General features: G+C 37.2%; 1 protein-coding gene and 1 long non-coding RNA gene across 6 annotated transcripts in view; one reads left to right on the forward strand and one right to left on the reverse strand.

The window, feature by feature from the left end:
• LOC112991339 (uncharacterized) overlaps nucleotides 1-8189 on the forward strand; it is a 33919-nt gene extending 25730 nt beyond the window's left edge. The window contains exons 4-5 of one of the 2 annotated variants that reach the window (XR_003261277.2): nucleotides 3832-3997; nucleotides 7665-8189. This is a non-coding gene — a long non-coding RNA (uncharacterized LOC112991339). Of the gene's footprint in view, nucleotides 1-3831; nucleotides 3998-4818; nucleotides 5175-7664 lie in introns of those variants that run through there. The other variant, XR_003261278.2, reaches the window with a different exon arrangement.
• CDK5RAP2 (CDK5 regulatory subunit associated protein 2) overlaps nucleotides 1-19596 on the reverse strand; it is an 82134-nt gene that overhangs the window by 792 nt on the left and 61746 nt on the right. For all 4 annotated transcript variants that reach the window (XM_026113768.2, XM_026113767.2, XM_026113766.2 and 1 more), the window contains 9 exons: nucleotides 18550-18675; nucleotides 14223-14339; nucleotides 11789-11978; nucleotides 11456-11577; nucleotides 9848-10096; nucleotides 7654-7913; nucleotides 5170-5316; nucleotides 2984-3122; nucleotides 180-226 (listed from right to left, as the gene is read on the reverse strand). In XM_026113768.2, coding sequence (XP_025969553.2) covers nucleotides 180-226; nucleotides 2984-3122; nucleotides 5170-5316; nucleotides 7654-7913; nucleotides 9848-10096; nucleotides 11456-11577; nucleotides 11789-11978; nucleotides 14223-14339; nucleotides 18550-18675 — 1397 coding nt within the window. The remainder of the gene's footprint in view (nucleotides 1-179; nucleotides 227-2983; nucleotides 3123-5169; nucleotides 5317-7653; nucleotides 7914-9847; nucleotides 10097-11455; nucleotides 11578-11788; nucleotides 11979-14222; nucleotides 14340-18549; nucleotides 18676-19596) is intronic.

A 19596-nucleotide genomic window follows, 5' to 3' on the forward strand; every position in this document is an offset into this window, starting at 1 on the left:
TTGTTCAGTCATAAAACTCTAATGTAAACATCAAATATTATGGAATATTTATCATGCTAAACTGCTGTCACCTAGACTTGATCATAACTTCGTGCCCCAGTAGCAGACCCAAAGTAAATTAGACTAACTATAATGAATATATGCCACTAGCTTTAAATGTAAGCAAAAATCTTACTTACTTCCAGGTTTCCTCTAGCCTTCTTCAAGACATCATGAGTTAAAACCACTGGAAAAGAAGAGCAGATTAAACAGAATAGTGCACAGTTTTTCTATAAAGTTCTCTCTATTGGAGTCTTATGACCAAATATTAAATAGTGTGTGCACATACATTTACAAGATGGGCCGTGACCAGGCAAGCCCCTTTCTCACGCAGCCCCCTCCCCACCACTTCAACTTTCTTACCAAAGTCCAGAACTGTTACTCCCTCCCAAGCACTGTTTAAAAGCTCAAGCTGCTGCACAAACCTCCAGCTACAACAAGCCACGATACAGGGGCGATATTATAAAAGCAGAAACAGTTATAGAGGAGCACAATGATTTGTTCAGGACCACAGGGCAGGTCAGAAGCAGTGCCGGCACTAGAATGCCGTTTCCTACTCCCTGGCCTCTATTCCATCTACCACATAATCAACTTTTCAGATGTAAACACCATATGGGAAGTCTTTTTAAAGTGTTTCTCCCATAACAAGAACTATATATGTGAAAACACGCATATCTCACCACTACACTTAACATCACAGATGTGCACAGCCCCATGTGATGGTGAATGATCTAACTACAATTTGATGTATTAGGTAGATTATTGAGGGCAGGGAGGAAGAGGGAAATGGTGGGATGGAGAGGTTTAGGGAAAGGATGGGATGGGAAGGGAAGAAGAGGACAGATGGCAAAACAAGTCAGCCAGCTCCTCCAGTAGTTCAAGGACAAAGCAACCTATATACGCTTAGAGGAAAGCATGAGTGGCTTGCTCTGAGGGGCTCCAAGTTTTCTTTATTCATGCAGCTAGTTGGCCTCTTTGGGGAGAGAAAAAGACCTGTGAATGGAGGAGGGGATACTGCTAAACAAAACTGATGTTTAGAAATGTCAGGTTAAATATATGATTCTCTAATCTGTGTCAGCTCCATAACCACTGAAAAATACCATTCACAAGTACCAATTTAATATTCCAATCTCAAAAATAAACAATTTAGCCATAATAAAGATTTTTCATTACAATAATAAGAACCCAACAACTCCAAGGGTATAGCTGTCATGAGATAATTATACCCTTGGCAGATTACTGCAATTTGGCACTGCATTGTTACATGTTCAGAGGTTCAGATGAGGTTTATAAGCAATGAGTTCTCTCTCCCAAAGAAAGCATACAGAAAACTCGGAGCCACGAGAATGTTCCAGTCGCTGCCTCTAAACGTATTTAGGAATGCTCAAGTAAATAAGAGTGGGAGCTGGAATACTCTCCGTGGAGCTGACCAGCTAACAGGAAGTCTGGAGAATGAAGGCAGGCAAGGTCACCTCCTGGGATGCCTGTGTTTTTTTTACTAGCAAAAGGAGAAAGGAAGAAATAAAAAGAAGTGTATGCTTCGTAATAAAATTCAGCAGCTTCCTATGATTCACCGGTTTTGTTGTATGCTTGGTCAGGAATTTGTGTACAGATGCAATTTAGAAGCATTTCTGAAATTGCTCTTTAAGGCAAAGGTAACTTGACATCCATAATTCCCATAATCAATGAAACTTAGAGAAAATTGTATCTAGGTCTTTCTGTGTAGCAGAGTGCTCTCTGCTCATAAAGATCTCTGCTAGCAAATTCATTTCATCTGGCAAACTAGATATTTCTAAATCAAAAATATCAAATTCAGTACATGAAAAGAATTCAGAGTATGTGACACTACTAGTGAAGCTGCTACTAGCCAGGTAATACTTTGCATTAAGAGGATTTCAGAAAAGGCAGGCTTCATTTCATTAGGACCTAATTAAGAAGAAGATGAATGTGCTGAAAAAGTGTGAGCAGAGTAAGAGGGAGATGTTCTGTTTTGTTTTTGAAAGTGTGGGGGAGAGAGGGTAGGGGTAGTGGCTGTGGGGATAAGTTGTTGGCCATAAGGCCAAAATCTCTACCGATTTATGCTCTGCACAGCCCTACTGCAATTACCCAGCAAGTCTCCAAGAGATGTCACTGGAACATAAGAACTAACCAAACTAAATCAGTAAATCTATCCCAGGGATACTATCTGGGCAGACCTAATAAAATAGCTTTGATTTTGATATGATAACTCCAAACTGAGCTATTTGACATCAAAACCTGAACAAAACATAACTTTGTATTTAATAAAAGTAACTTTTATGTCACTTGATACAACACCTCTGAAAGAAGTGACCAAAACTAGCCAATAAACACTAAATCAACAATCTTCAGGCAGAAGATATACGTAACGTAGAAAAGTTGTAATATGTAGAACAAGATTACATTAATAGCTCTATGTTGCATTTAAATGACCTGAGTAACTTATAGTATTATGGCCATTTTCTTTAATTTGTATGTTGTATAACATCTCACATTCCAAATTAATTACTCATGAGAACATGAATGCAACGCTTGCATAGACCAATGAGTCATTTGGTCCTCTCTCTAAGAGAAGTTAATGATAGATTTTTTAAGAAGAAAAAGAAATCCACCTCTAGCTGTACACATATTGCCATAGCAGTTGGGAAGGCAGAGGAAAGGTCTAGCCCCATTCAAATCTCTGCTGATAAACAGATTAAACTCTAAAGCAGAAGCAGCGTATCTCAAGATTTTCATGTGACCTAGCACACCTAAAATATAGCCCATGTCACACTTGTTTTCGTGTTTCCATATAATGTTTCAGATATGACTGTTAAGAGTAAAATATCACATCACAGCCTATAGTCATTTCATTGCTTCTAATTTTAGCTAGGTAGCCACGAAGTACAAAAATAAAATAAGAACCAAGAGTGCAGCAATCACTAACACTGATCAATGATGACTTTCTCCATGTTTTCCTTCAGTTGGTTTGTGGAGTGCAGGCGTTTCACTGTGCTATGTAACTTCTTCTCTTGCTCGGACAGTTTTTTACGCAACCTAAATATTTCTGCTTTCATTCCTTCCTCCTAAATTGAAAGAAGAAAATATTATATCAGAATTATTATAAAAACTACATTGTACATGGTTAATTGCTATATACTTTTGTTCAAGAGCCCTCAAACTTCTACAGGGTACGGACAGTTCCTTATAGGCATGCCACACCACTCTCTGCCTGTCCGTCCAGCTTCACTTCCTTATGCCATCTGCCACAAGTCAACCATCATTTACAGAGAAAAGCGTTACAATGAATTAACTGATGTATTCTTAGCTGGCTTTTATCACCATTAATTGTTATGATATTCTAGTGTTTATTTTTGCTTTTAATCTTCCATTCCTTTCATTTCTTTGGCTCTCAGCTGGAAAACATAATGAAGACCAGTGCTTGCTATGGGACCAGCAAGTATCCCCTATGCCAGGTTCAAAACTTCCAGCTTCCTTCTCTAAGGCGCTTTTAACAGTGGATGCTAACTTAATCGAAGGGCTGAAAGGCATCTTAGAAGTGACAGGGACTGTTTTATTGCAAATTTACTTGATAGGATAATTATTTAAGGTTCAGTTTTCACTACCACTTTCATCCAAGTTATGGTCAGTATCTTCTAGAAAAGAACTATGAGCAACCCTGACATAGTCTGCCAGTACTGCTGATTTGGATCCTCATGCAAACTTAAACTTGTACATTTTTCTTGCTGTTTTACCGCTTGTTAAATAATAATGTCTTCTGGAATTCTCCCCTAGCATTTAGCTCTTCAGAAGAACTGATTACTCACAACTCCTGTGGGGCTGAACAGAAGGCAATGAATACTCAGCATCTTTTAGAATCAAGCTTCAAGAGACATTCTTTCATATACTGCATTTAAGACATCAGAAGCAATCAAACATCCTTACGATCTCAGCACGCTGGGTAAGAAACTCTAGAAAAGATTCTATTAGCTTCTGATTAGGTTTAGTCTTGGAAACTGAGATCTCCAACACTGGGTCAGATTTTCAGGGGTAACTGATCCAGATCAAGGCGGCTTAGATCAGTGAGAATTAGATGCATCAGAGATATACTGAAACACATTTGTGCATCTGTATTATATTCGGATACTGCAATCCAGGCCAACATATAGCTGTCTATATAAATTTTATATATATAACGGTAGAAATGGAAGTGTACACACTTCTCAAGACATCCAAAATATGTAATTGAAATATGAGCGATCTGTATTATACAGCACAATTTATTCTTACTACTTTTGTGATTTTATACATTTAAGGCCACTAGAAAATATTAACAAAAAATGTTATTAAAATGATATATAAAATGTTTGCTTTGCTAAACCTTTATTTTTTCAGCAATATCCTGCCTCCCTGAAGAAATGCGCAAAAAAACCTCAGGGAAAACATTTCAGATTTATTTTAAAGCCAGAGTTTGAAACAGTTTCACTGTTGAGTGGTAGTATTATGACAGTATAGATAATTCATTCCTCATTCAGTTTACTTTCATTCATTTGCATAGTGCAATCCTTTTTAGTTAAAATGTTATAAAACTTGTCTTGAGTTTTTGTCACACTTTTAAAAAAACTTCCTATTTTACAGCTTAGGCATCGAAAACGTAAAAGTAAAATGTAGCTCAGATTATATCAAAGTTGCTGAAGTTTTTGTTGTCACTGGCATATACATAATCAAATTGAGTTTGTTTTTTTTGTTTTTTTGTTTTTTGTTTTTGTTTTTTTTTAACAGGGAGACCAACCCTTTCCTCGTTAAAAGGGAATGGTTGTCACCTGCCTGTGTCTCCCGACTATCACAAAACAGGTGTTACAGTCTGCATCTTTACTATGAAGTCTTTTGTGAATAACCCCTCCAGCACACACTATGAGCAGGACAGAAAACCAGTACTTGTTCAGCCTTAGTCTGCAGAGACTAGAGCTACCTAAATCTGCACGGCCAGAGACTGCAGACCGGGCATCCTGGGTTCATGATCTTCAAAGATTTCAAGATTTTCCCGAGTGACATGTTCCTAACTGGTGCATCTTCCTCGACACATGTTACAACAGTTCAAAAAAACCCAAACAAAATAAAACATAATAGTACCTGAGCGCCGTGAGTAGTATTGTGTGCCGCTTTCAGCGGAAGGGAAACTCTCCAGAGAAGTTTCAATAAACGCGCAGCCTCTTCTAAAATCTGCTGTACCGTGTGAATATTTGTAGAAAAGCTATGCAGTGATGCCTGGTCTGGAACCTATATCGTAGGATTACAGATATGTTATATTTTACCTTTAAAATATTATGAAATTGTCATCTTAATTAATAGTGTAAATCCAGTTAGTAAGATTTCATATTTCAGATGATGTACACAGCTAGTGGGTGCCCCCAAAAGCTAATTTATTAGTTTAAAAAGACTGTTGAATTATACATTATGTGAAAATTTGAGGGAGGAAGACGATTTATTCTAATCAATAGCCATGATTAATAATAGGTTACATTTACTAGATTTGCTGTGGAAATAGTTGGCAACTCTCTTCTTTCTCCATTTGCATTTTGTGCCATGGTATTTGAAAGTCAAATGACTACAGACATCAATTTAAGCAATATAGATGTTTCTTCCTTAGCAGACCCTTTAAACTGTTCCATTTAATGCTAAAATAACTATCAAGACACACATAAAATGTTTTCCTCTGCTGACAGATGAGAAAACCAAATTGAAGAAATTGCATAAATGTGAAATAAAGGAGAAAAAGGAGGGAAAGAATGCAAGGGGAGCAAATAAATTACCAATGCAATTGTGATAGAGAAGGGGGGAGGGTAGTGAAAGAAAAGCATTCACGCTTCCTGCCCCCATCCAACATATCATCTGAATACTTATTTCACATTGTTATCTAACCAGAATCCTCCGGACACATAAAACATCCCATTTGCTAAGTAGTCTGAAACTTCAGCAATGCAAAAGCTTCTAGGGAAACTGCAAATAGTGAAACTTACTGCTTTTATCTTTATACTCAAAAAAAAAAAAGTTAAAATCTTACAGGGAGGTTACTTTTTCAGGGATTATTAGTATTTTAACTAGGTCATTTGAATATGATACTTCAGAGAGTCTTAATTGTCATCCAGACATTGTTTTACTGTGCGAGTGCACGTGATACCACAAAAAGAATTGCAGAGCTGTTGTAAACTGCACCTTCAATAGCTTTACTAATTTTAACTACGAAAGAGAAACAGTGAAAATTTAACCATGCAGTTATCACCTTCTGGTTTTTAAAGACCCACGGGCATGGATTTTATAACATTTATATTATCGTAAAATCGTAAGGGTGAAAGGGACCTTCATTAGTCACCTAGTTCACCTTCCTGCTCCAAGGCAGGAAAACTCTATATGCAATTTTTCAACACATTCCAAAACGTTAATGTAACTTGTTCTTAAAAAAGTTTCTCCAGTGATAGTGATCCAAGAGTGTCCCTGAGCAGCCTCCGTTCCAGCATTTCACTATTTTTACCGCTGGCATATTTTTCAAATCTCTGACCTCAGCCTTTCCTGTTGCAATATAAGTTTTAGTTCGTTATCTGCCACGGACATGCACGAATCATTCCTTCCCACTTGCTGAAGCTTATAGTTAGATTTGTCTTATTCCATCCAACCCGAGTACATTGCCAGGCCACTTACTGTAGTCAGGAATTAACAATAATAAGTAATAAAAGAACAGCATAAGTAAATGTTATTTTTTCCTCTTGCTTTTACAGGAAGAAAAAATAAGTATCTGTTATATAATATACTTCCTTGTACATCAGTCAATACAAGGCAAACATTTAATTGCTTTAAGTATTATGTTTAAGACTATAGCAGGAACACCATGACTTGGTATTACCGTATCACATGTGATGCAGAAAGGAGCATACACTATGTCTTAGAAGACAAGATTTGACCATTAATAAGATATTCAAATTGCTAGACTAGCTAATGATACTGCTAAAGTAGTCAACCAATACCAAGAGGTGGAAAAATATGATACAACCCTCATTACATCATACACATGCATCAATCATTAATGTACAGTTACCACCTGCTGTGGCTGGACGGCAGAGTATGGGTAAGTAGGGTACTTTTCAGCTGTATAGCTTCAGCTGCATATTAGCTTTCTTCTAATTGTCTCATATTTCCCAGGCTTATCCAAAACCTTTGTTATAACAAAACTGCCTTAATTATTTTTATCTTTAGGTTACTGATACATACCCTCGGTTTGAACCCTTTCTAAGTATTTTAGAGGTTTATCCATTTTTTTTTTTTAATCATTTCCAGTGCAACCATTTCCAGTGTTTCCCATAGTAAAAGCAGGTTGTTCCACCTTATTTCAAGTTGCAAGTAAAAGTGAGATTGCTTATTAAAGGACCAGAATGAACCGATCTACCCGTAGCCTCATCAGCCTAGAATCACAAATAGGTGCCTGCGTCTAGATGAGACTTGGACTGTCAAGGTTGAGGTGCCATGACAGTTACTCAGAGAAGCCTGCTGCACTATTTGCCTGGTTCTTTGTCTGCATCTCTAGGCAAAATTCACCATCCTCTAACAGCTTTCACTGTTTACCTTTATTCCAGGCTCTTGCAGTTTCATACCAGTGACCTCTCTGAAAGAAATCTCCATTTCTGCTAAAACCTGCTGCCCTTCTGAAATCTGTTTCCGCAGAGCATTATAATCCTCAATCAAGCCAAGAACGTGGCGTCCATTTTTGTCTGCCCACATACGATGTCCAGGCACGAGACGAGGGGTACACGCAGTACTAGAAGACGAGGTGCTACTGCAGTGTGAAGTGCTGTCTAAATCGTCTTTAGATGCTAAGCGTGTGCCTAGGACAGAAAAAAAGGAAGTTTAACTTTTTCTAACCTTACGTGAAGAACAGATCAACACTAGAGTTCTCTCAAACAGAAAGTCTGTGATAAAGATGACATGCATGTTTAAGAGGCTTTTGGATGTACTTGTTTTTGCTAGTGACATGCACTGTCCCCCAACATTTCTGTGAGCAGCAGGGCATCTGCAAAGATTTTCTATACATCAAAATGGGAGACTTCTAGAAGAATATCAGTAGAAGTGAACTTAAAAAATTAAAAAAATATATCTTCCAAGCCTTGCTTGTGTTCCTTTTTTTTTTTTTTTTTTTTTTTTTTTTTTGCTGATGTTACACTTTGGGTCAGGAAGCAGGGAAACACAGCTGGTTTTCTAGTACCAAGGGCATGCATCTGCCAGCATTTACTTACATGTATGTTCTTAGCATCTATCCAAAGCCCAAGATATCTCTCAAAATCAAGTTGTACTCAGAAAATCTAAAATACACCCTGAATGAAGATGATATAATCAACAAATGTAAGCTTCCCATTAACTCTCCACAAAAAGTATGACGTTCTTCTCAGCTATACTATACTAACTATATGGAAGACTGTATCTATATCATCCCTCTTCAGACCTTTCAAATTCCCAAAATACCTATGAGAAAAAACACACGGTGGGAAAAGTATCACAGTACATCTAGAAAGCTAATAAATTTGGCTGTGACATTCCAAGGAGTCTTCCTGGTCCATATCAAACCAAGCTATCAAACCTGTATCTCAGTTTTCTCAAGGAAATAACTAGCTTCTCCAGTTCTTAACTACTTAACTTGATGTAGGTCAAAAGCAACATCTAGGACTCTATCTAGAAACTTATCAGGAACAAATGCAATTTGGGGATATTGGTGGTATATATTCCTTGCCTGATAGTCACTCCACATCTACTTGATCATGACTGGCTCTAAAGAGACATCTCCGTACAAAGCACATGACTGTAAGTTAGTGTGCAAGTAGTAAGGGCACAGAGAAGGCTAGCAATCTTTAAAATTTATCATCTGCTACAGTTAGCATCTCCCTTACTCGTACAGAGTGGCATGGAGTATGTCCGTTATGGTTTTCATCTGAAGTATGATTCTGACTGGGCATGGTGGACTCTCCAGAGAAGTAAGGTGGTTAGAAACCCTGCTATGTCTCATGAGCTCTCACACTACTCTGATTAGCGCAGCTTGCTCAGTGTGGTGCGTATGGTTAGAGAGGCATGTGTGGGCAAAGTGTATGGACACAAAAAACTCCACTATTATTTCTTCTCATAACATGATGTATATATACCTGTACAGGCAGCCCTCGCTGGCTTCATGCTGTAAGTACAGGAAGCTGTTACTATGCAGGGTACATCAGCAGCAAGGAAGAACATTCTTGTGCCCTTTGTATCCCACATACATTTATACTGGAACCATAGTCTAACCCTAAGTGTAAACATCACATTTTCCCCGATTTGCTAAAATGATATCACTTAACAGTGATTAAAATAAAGATAAAACATTCCTCAAAGGCATAGAGGGGACAAGTGATTTATATAAAGACCATCTTGTGCACTTACTGATCATTCCTGAGTAACATATAGTCACCCCTAGCAAATGCTATAGAGCTGTGCATTAAAAAGAAGAATCCCCAGGTAAGCAAAATTTATGGCAATTTAATGTAGGCATCCTTCCATCCCAGATACTGTCTGTGAATGCCTTCTTGAATGAAAAGCACCTGATAGTTGGAGGCTATAAGACAGTAGTGTGCATTTCACCTCCAGATGCACTAATAGCTCTAACAGGAAAGCAATTTGAAAGGCTGATAGCTCCCAAATTGTGCAGTTGATGTTGTATGAGGCTTTAAGAGAAAAGAAGCATCTTTAAAGAACAAGGCATAGGTTCTGCAGTATAATGAAAGCATGTATGGCACAGTACCATTCATTCCTGCATAATGCTGAGATTCTTGTTTGAAAAGGTAGTTGATATTCACAGCTGACACTGAGCCCACTTCCTCTTTCTTTTCTTTTGAAAGCTGTTCCTCTAATTTTTCATGTAAAGTCTTGTTTGTCTCTATGCTTCTTTCAAGCTGTACTCGCAAACTCTGTATTTCAGTCAATAGTTCATGTAAGTCAAGTGGATTATTTTGATCTTTTCGAAATTCTTCTGATGCATCATGTCTGGGATCTGAGAAAATTTTAACAGAAACACTTAACATCTTGAACAATTAAAATAATATTAGCCATTATCAGAATGGTGAGCAAGTAAATCACAGCCAGTTTTATCCTCAATATTAAGAATTAACTACAAACAGTATTGAGATAATGGTTTGACAAAAAAGCAAGTCTTAATTGCTTCTACCCTCAAAAGACTTAAAGAGCTGAAAATTATTTTCACTTTTTCCGTAAAAGCTAGTAAGTCTCATGCCAAAAGCAAAATTATAATAATAAGAGAGTGAGGAGGATTTACAAAATTTGAAGTGCATTAATACACAGTCTGGGGAAAGAAAAAGGAACAGGTAATCTTGGAGTGAGGAGGAGGGATCGAGTATATCTGAGAGTTTAATTTTATACACTGCAGGAAAAAGAGAACAGTGATCACTTGGCAACCAGAGGAACCAATCTGAACCTCACAAAAGCAAGAGCTGTGTTCACCTTTTCTTAGAAGGGAGTCAGTACAGAAACAATTCCGAGAATTCTTTCATGCTGAAATCAAACTGTTCTCCGGAGAGCAGGAAGGGGCTCACAACAGCATGAGGACAGTGCTGCTGTTCTCTAATTATGTTACGAGTTCCTCAAGGAAAACTTGCTTCTATCCCTGAGCCAGCTTTGGCTTAAAGCCCATGCCAACAAGCAGAAAGAAAAATTAACTTCTACATAAACTTCTAATGGGAAATTTGCTGGATCCTATAGAAAGCATGCAGTAAAGACCAGCCTTCTGGTCTGGTGAAGATGACATTTCTACCTAGCCATAACACCATCTATGTAGTGGTGAAACTTCCTTAAAGGGGTAGAAAGAGCAGGAAAACTCGTAAGTCTCATTTCTACCCCTCACCGTTGGTGAGAAAAAACGCACGGGAAATTATTAAATGTCTCATTTAGAAAGCAGTGCCAGCACTTCTCTCTAGCCCTAGGGAGAAAACACTGCTCCCATATTCAGTCTTAAAGCACAAGCTACTTGAGTGAGCACTAGCTGCAGGAATGGAATAGCACATGTTTAGGTGCCAAGTAAATACTCCATATCCCCAGGAAGCTTATTCAGCCTGAGCCACTGCCTCTTCAATACTTGCAGTTAGCTTAGCTGACAAGATAAAAGAAACTTTGCTGTGTCTACTCAGAACATAATCGCACAGCTCAACTTCACAGCTATACTCTTACGTAAAAAGTAGCATTCTGTCCTCAACTTGTCACTTATGCTTCCTATAGCAGACATAGGTAGAAGCAAAGAAATATTGACCCAGCCCTACTGTCCTTTGACAAAATCACATTCAGAGAGGGAAGGGTTGCAAGGACCAAGAACTGTACAGAAACAACTGTGCATTTATACCTGTCTTCCTTCTCCTTGCTTCTTCCAACTTTTCATAGACCTTGAGCTCAATTCGGAGAGACTGCAGTAACTTGTCATTCTCAGAGAGCTGATGCTGCTTTACGTTCGCTTCTGTTTGCAACCTGTAATGTTCCAATGAACTGCTAAGTTAAATTATTCTTATTCTTCATTTCAAAATCTAAAATCCATTCCCCTTTCTTCCATAATTTTTCCTTTGCCTTTTGAATATAGCTAGGCACCTCATTAATGTTAATGGCCATGGCTAAACACATGCATGTCACATTGACAATTTTCTTCTCTGAATGAATGTCTAAATGTGGACAGAATCAATACCTGTTTAATTCATTACGACTGCTGTAAATCTCACGTGTCAGATATCTGGTTTCATCCTCCTTTTTGCCAATTTGTTTTTGCAGTCTTTCATTTTCTTTCTTGATGCATTCATAATCCTTGTGAAGATGCTCAATGATTGCATTCTTCTTAGAAAGAGATTCTCTTAACTTTTCATTTTCCTTCTGTTTATCTACAACAAGAAGAAAAACAAGGTATGTGCAATGCCCACAACACACTGAAGGCATGCTTTCTAACAATATCAGCTTTCGTAGAGACAAACAAAACAACAGCTGCTCTTGTGAGCTTTAGGATTTCAGTATTTTGATTTTTTAATTATTTTTGATAGATGCATTTTCTGTAACAGTACAACATTCAGCTCCCAGGACTCCCAATGAATTCAGTAAAAGAGCTCAATAAAACCTGTGTATAACCTGATAAGGCAAATGCCCCCAACACCTCTTGAAGTTGTTCAGAAGGACAGCATTCAAAAACTTGTGGCAGCATGTTCCCAAAGAAGGTACATGAATTTTGTCTAGCCTCACTAAATAACGAATTCAACTTCTTTTTAGGAAGGAAAGAGCTGACTAGGGTTGTTTCCATCTCTTTGCCCCATAGCAATCCCTCCATCCTCTCCTTCCTAGCGCTACTTGCCTGCTAACTCTATCATATCAGTCCTTCTTTCCCTAGAAAAAGCAGTTCCCCCAAACTGATTCTGTGGCAAGGAACTGTTGGTGGGGACAGCTGATGATATTGAGATACCTACTACCAGGGAGGCTTACGGGACAAATAACCAGGTTTGTGAACCTAGGTTTAACACTGGAAAAGGAGGTGGCAACCTTGGCAAAGAAGCAACAGAGAGGAATTGTTCCATTTCCTGACAGTTAGAAATTCACTCATCTTCAGTAGACTCATCAAAAGTGTATGAAAATGGTAATTCCCATGTGCTGTTAATCATGTGCATCCCCAGCCTTTCACTGTTGAAGAGGTCAAAGCTAAGACTACACAGAAAGCACTTGAGACTAGAGCAAGCAGGAGGTACTTAAGACGCTTTTCTTTCTCTAGTGGGCTCCAGAAAAAAAAAGAAAGAAAAAGAAGAAAAAGAAGAAAAAAGAAGAAAAAGAAGAAAAAGAAGAAAAAGAAAGAAAAGAAGAAAAAGAAGAAGAAAAAGAAGAAAAGAAAGAAGAAAAAGAAGAAAAAGAAGAAAAAGAAGAAAAAGAAGGAAAAAGAAGAAAAAGAAGAAAAAGAAGAAAAAGAAGAAAAAGAAGAAAAAGAAGAAAAAGAAAGAAAAAGAAGAAAAAGAAAAAAAAGAAGAAAAGAAGAAAAAAGAAGAAAAAAGAAAAAGAAGAAAAAGAAGAAAAAGAAGAAAAGAAAAAAGAAGAAAAAGAAAGAAGAAAAAGAAAAAGAAGAAAAAGAAGAAAAAGAAGAAAAAGAAGAAAAAGAAGAAAAAGAAGCCCACAAACTCCAGAGACACTGGCATTATTTTAAAACACAAGGGCAATAATGCTTTATTCGTCATGGTTCTTATACAAAGAAACCCTGATATTATCACATCATAATGTCAAACATGGAAACAAACAAAAGCAGTAACACCTTGTATTAATAAAAAAGCAGAACTTGAACAAACTGTTAAGCACAAAGAAGGGCTAATCAGATGAGAAAATGCATGACTCGAAGAAGCACGAGTACTTTTATACAAAGAGGCTCTACATTGCCCTGAAAATATAGGTACTTATAATCTAATTTTAGCTTAGGCTGTCTTTAAAAGCTGTTAGTTGCTGGTTTTCTTGGAGGAAAAGAATAGGGTAAACTTGTAAAGTTCTCTCTTCACAGTTGTGAAGGTAAGGAAATTTTAATGTTAATCTAAGAGATTACAAATACTTCTGAATGGTTTCCCTCTGTTCTGTTCTCTCATAAAGTGCTTCCAAAAAGAAGATACTTAACCTGTCCAGCCAACACACTGCAGCAGACTCCTGAGCCTAGGAGTAATTAGTTTGTTTCCCTTTGCAATTCTTCTGTATTGAATGGTTTCATTAACAACAATAATTCTAGTCTATTTTCCATGGCTTTTTTTTTTTTTTTTTTTTTTTTTTTAAAGATGACTTCAGGACAGAGGCATGGGGAAAAAGGAGCAGGAAAACAGTATTAAAAAGCACAGAGAGAAGAAAAAAAGAACATATAAAGAGAAAGGAATGAAAAAAGAATGAAGAAATGAAAGCGTATATAAAACTGAAAATGCTATGAATAAACAGAAAGAAGGAACATTGCTCCATCTCCTTCATCACTGTTAAACCCAGTTTGAATGCTTTGAGTATGGAATTTCAGAAGTGGGAAGAATGGGGAGGACACTTTGATAAATGGACTCTAAATACTTTATTGTTTGCTAATTTGGAATGAGTTGCAGTCTACTCCTGTAAAGCATAGTTTTATATTTTACCTCTGGATCCTTTTGCTAGCATTACATTCAGAACTTGATTTTGCTTCCTCAGGAAAAGAATTTCAGAAGTCAGGGAATTATGCTGCTCTGAGCCATGGATAAAAATGTTTGCAGAACCTATAAATATATACATAAAAATGATTTATGAGTCATCTCTAGGTCATTAAATATTCAACTTTCCAGACAAGAACAATTCAGAAAATTGCAGAGAAAACATGCTATGGAAGATATTTATCCCTTACATATTTTGAAGGTTATCACCACGAACTGAGGGGCAATTCAGGTTAATGCCAAGTGACTCAAAGCTCTGCATCACAAATACCTCCCATCACTGGCCAATCATTAACAAAATTGCAAAATTACCCCTAATAGTTTTTACCTATCAGCCAAAAATGCAACAGGACAAAATGCAGGAGTATTTTCTAACACTGCTGTTCTTTTAAAATGATGTAAACTGTACAAAGGTCTACAGTATTATGCTGTTCATATTCTGTTGTATTTAATGCTACCATTACAGAGGAGAGCTAGATGATACAAACCAAGCCACAGTGGGTAATGTAGGAATTAAAGGTGTAAATCTGATAATACGTTTGCTAGCATGTCAGTCTAGAACATAAAGCTGGAATCACGATACTTGCCTCTGATTACAAACTGAGAACACATTTATGATCACAAGGATGGAGACTCGGTCTTAAACGCAGGTAACTTCCATTAGGGCTTCCATCAATAGTCAATGGGAGAAAAAGGCACATGCAGAGAGTGACCCATCTGATGTAACCTCTCCATGCCTCTCTGTGGGTGAGTGGCACTGTCCTCAGAAGAGCCATGCTTCTCTCCAGTGCTACCAAGAGGAGCTCTGGGTAACCAGCACAGGTTTAGATGTCTGACTTCTTGAAATTTAAGGCTGATAAATCCTATCCTGAGGATCTTGTGGCACTAGTCATATGAATTTAACTGTTAAATTGAGTGTCCAATTGGTCAAATTCCAATCTGGGGGTTGTATTTACGCTATTCATCCCACTGTGATGTGTAATGTTACAGTGCATTCTGGAAACTGCCTTATTCCACTCTCAAGATAGCTGCCTCTGAAATGCAAGTGCAGTAATTGTTATTGCTCCTTACAACCTATTTATAGTCAGTAAAACACTTCGGGACCCACTGGAATTAATATTACTATTAAAGGTATTTTTCAGTTAATTGGTTATCCCAGTATCTACTACGCTTTAAAGCTTCAGATAACTACAAGAGTGTCAACTATTTGGTTGATAGAGAAATAACTGGCTGGCAAAAAATTAGCTGAATATGTGAGGAGGATGCCTTTCAGCTCTGGCAGTTCAATTCAATTTGATGTGCTGCGCTTCCTCTGAGTAATCTCATTTCATTGTAATCCCAATTGAGGCTTTTACTCACTACCTAACTGGGATGCAGTGTGCCATGATACGCACCTCTTGTCGTTACTGAAAGACTCAAAGGCTCTAGAAGCCTGGCACTAATGGCATTTTACTATCTATATGTTAAAGAGTTGAGGTAGCTATGCGAACTCAAAAGGCTTTTCCCTTTCAGATTTTAACAAAGCAATTCAACTTGAAGTGGCAAAGCTTGATGGTCTCATCTTGATTCTAATTTAATTTATTGCCCATCACCCAGCTTTATCCTATTTGAAAAGTTATGCTATCACGGTCCTACTGAAAAGCTTTAGAACGTAACTATTAGTTATCTTACATAATAAGGGATAATGTGGATCCACTGGTAATAAGGCCACAATCCTGCAATTTGACCCACTACTGGGACTACTACTTCTGTGCAGAACCCTGCTGACATCAATTACACTTTCCATAGATGCAAAGGTCCAACTAACCAGAGTAAAGTGGAGCATCAGGACCTACAATTGCAGTACACTGAGTTTTCATTATGTTATGTGCTGAAAAAGTGAGTGCTAAGGAAGTGTACCTTGAAGGTTTCAAAGGAAACACTGACTGAAAGACAGACACTGTAGAAAATCACAGCAAAAGGGAAGGAAATCAATTTTCACCCCCAGATAAAATAAAATAAAGATGTACTAAAGCTGAAGATAAGTCTGAGTATATACATTAGTTACTTAGGGGTTGTAAAAAGCAAACAAAAACCTTTTTAATGTTAACTGTTGTTAATAACATTTGAAACCAAGGAAACTCAAAATTAAACCTTTGATTTTATTTTGAAGTCTAACATTTGAAATGATTGAAGCAATTATTTTACTTCTACTTGCACTTCAAATCTCAGCTCTATGGTAATGATGTAGTCATTACCAGCACTTTTGTCATTTATAGAATACTAGAAGCCAAGAGGCATTTAAATACTTAGAAAATCTAAATACTAAAAGCAGCATGGCAAAAATAGTGGGCAGATGTGTGTGTATACATACAATATATATCAGAGAGATGGGAATAATTCTATGTATTAAATTTTGTTGAACAAACAACTCAAAAGAAAATGAATTTAAGAGGCTTTCATTAACAATTAAGTATGCTACAACTTTGTTTTGTTTTTTCAAGAAAAACAAAGTAAGGATATTAAGTAAAAAGTAAAAGACTTTTTAAAGGTTAGGTCTCAAGCTAAGATCTGGTTCAGTATCACATAGGAGTTTCTTTTTACACTGAAAGTCAGTAATATTTAGCTACTTTTTCCTTTTTCTCCAAATTTTTCCTCCATGCATTGGTAGGTGTACTAAGGCAGCAAGAAGACAGATGGAAGGCATAAGACAGTTTATAAAGAAAATATACTTTCACTGGATTAATGGATGCCCTTGCCAGAATCTTTATGAAGCTGTAAAAGAGCTGGAACTGTTTCAGTGTGGTTATTTCATGAGAACAGCATGCCTTTCCAGCAGCGTAAATACTTCATGAATGAAATGGATGCTTTTTATACACCTTTCCATCAGTGTAAATTATTCTTGAAAGCAAGCTGCCATTTGTAGGTAGTATCCATTTAAACAACAACAGAAATGGATCGTGGAGATGATGTAAAACATAATGAATCTAATGTCAATATTAGTGAAACTCAGTAAGAGGAAAGCATGTATGTATTTATTGCCTGCTTCCACTGTGAGTAATATTGCATATTAATCAATTGTCCTATGGGAGAAAGTGTGGGAAGGAGAACAAGAATAAAGCAAAGTGTGGGAAAGTACGACTGGTACTGTGTGCTTGAAGAGGTGCTACAAAAGCCTCCTTAGCGAGAGCCTGGTTACCTTCTCGTGAAAAGTTTTAAATATACCACAGAGCTTGGCTTTCAAAGATGTTAAATACCAACAACAGAGAGCACTGACTCTGAATTTGCATTCCTATTTTTAGTTTTTTTCATCCACTGATGTATATAAGAGTTTGGAATTAAAACCATCTATGTTAAAATTTCCATCAGTTTCTGTCAGGTATTTCTCATTAAAAACTCCCCATGTCATTTTGTGTAGAACACATTTATCACACCAATCAATTCAAATGACAAGCTGAATACCATGGCCTACACTCTACGTTCCATTAAGGCTATTTTGTCCCAGTATGTAAGCATATATTTGCTTTAAAGCAGTCGGAAAATTCCAGAGGAGGAACAGACCTGTTGGCAGTGTACTGACCGTGCCTGATATAAAAGGAGAAGAGGTAGGAAAGCTAATTCCACAACATTCAAACTTTGTATCAATAGTAACAACATAATTTAGAGCAAAGCAACTTCTCCTCTACTTATACCAGGCCCAGGCCACACTGAAATTATCTTGATACCAACTGCAACTGCCCCTGGCTGGACATAGCGGAGAATTAAAATAAAGTGACATCCTAAAAATCAGAATGCAAAACCTAAAATCAAAGTCTATTACGATCTAATGAAATCCAAAAGACAAAAAATACAGGTTGTTAGCTGTAACAGGACTAGAAGGGTCTTCCAGTTCTCTGGATGAAATTCAACCATGGTATCATCAAATGGCATAAAACTACCTGGTAATGCTTAAGTCCTGCTCTCTAGGCAATGTGTGCAATTACAGGTGTGAGGACATCTGGTTGTACCTGTATCTCACAGAAGATTTGTGCATCAAAACTGGACACACTTCAAGCAATGGAGCCAAGGAAGGGGCACATTAGATCTGTGTTTATAGCACTGCGCAGGCAGTGTGGAAAAGCTGTACCTGCTGCTGGAACTCAAGATACAGCAGTATTCAGAGGAAAACACCTCATTTTCCAACTGTAAAGCCGTGGGGTTTACTCAAAAAAAGCATACAAAAATTTCCAACAGATTTTGATCTTTCAGACTTCAAGCAGAAAAGGTGGATTTCATTCGTGATGAAATAACTTCTTACCTTGATCTAGTTCTTTGTCTGTTACTTGTCTTTCAAGCTGCTTCCTCAGTCTCTCATTAGTTTTTATGGAGTCTTCTAAACGTTGTCTCAGGATTCGAATTTCTTGCAGATGCTCCATTAATAACTCTAAATAAACCAAGAGACCACTTTTTATATAGAGCAAATGACTGTATTCCTTTCCACTGTGTACTCCCACCATACCTGATGTGTGTTAGGACTAAAAAAATGATACAGAACTGTTAAAAATGGCAGACACTAAATATCTGGCTCTACAACAGTATTTTTTCATATACTACACAAACCACGCATTTACTGAAATATGATGAAAGTCTTGAAACTCCTGTTCTACATTTTAACTTACATGAACGTCCTGTGTTAAGATTTTTTTAAAATTTCTTCCTCCTACAAAACTGTAGCAGATTATAATTTTGCTCAGTTAAAATTTTCCCTGGTATCTGGAAGTGAATTCAAAGTTCTGAAATACAGCTTCACATTAAAACTCAACGCACCAACTGTATACATTTTTCCTTATAACAACAGGAAGCTTACTAGAGTAACTCAGATATAAATTTGACTTTGACTTACACAATGCATACCTTAATAAATAAATCTGTTCTATCAAGTTTCATTACAGTACCTTTTCCTTCTTGCTTTGTCGTTCTACAATTTTTGTTCCATCGGCTGTAAGTTTCGGCTTTACTCAGGAACTTATCTGTTCTAACTGTCACTACCTTATTTGTCAGTTTATCCATGTCATACACTCCTGGTTTAGTCTGCAGTATTTTTCTCCTGAACAGTACGTGCTATCTCAGCTATTAAATTTTCATCGCTGCCTACAACAAACTACTGCAAGCATCACTTGTGCTTAGCGAAACTATCCAGGTCAAACATGACACCACTTATTAATTATGCAGCACTTACAATTCTCAAGGAAACACAACACTGGCTTTTATAAAATTAGAAAATTTCTCTTTTCAATGTAATAATCTCTTGACAATTGTCTATTTTCCCTCATAACTTGTCTATTTAAAGACCGTCTGGAGTACT

This window comes from Dromaius novaehollandiae, chromosome 20, assembly GCF_036370855.1.
Source record: "Dromaius novaehollandiae isolate bDroNov1 chromosome 20, bDroNov1.hap1, whole genome shotgun sequence".
In the NCBI taxonomy this organism is placed as follows: domain Eukaryota; kingdom Metazoa; phylum Chordata; class Aves; order Casuariiformes; family Dromaiidae; genus Dromaius; species Dromaius novaehollandiae.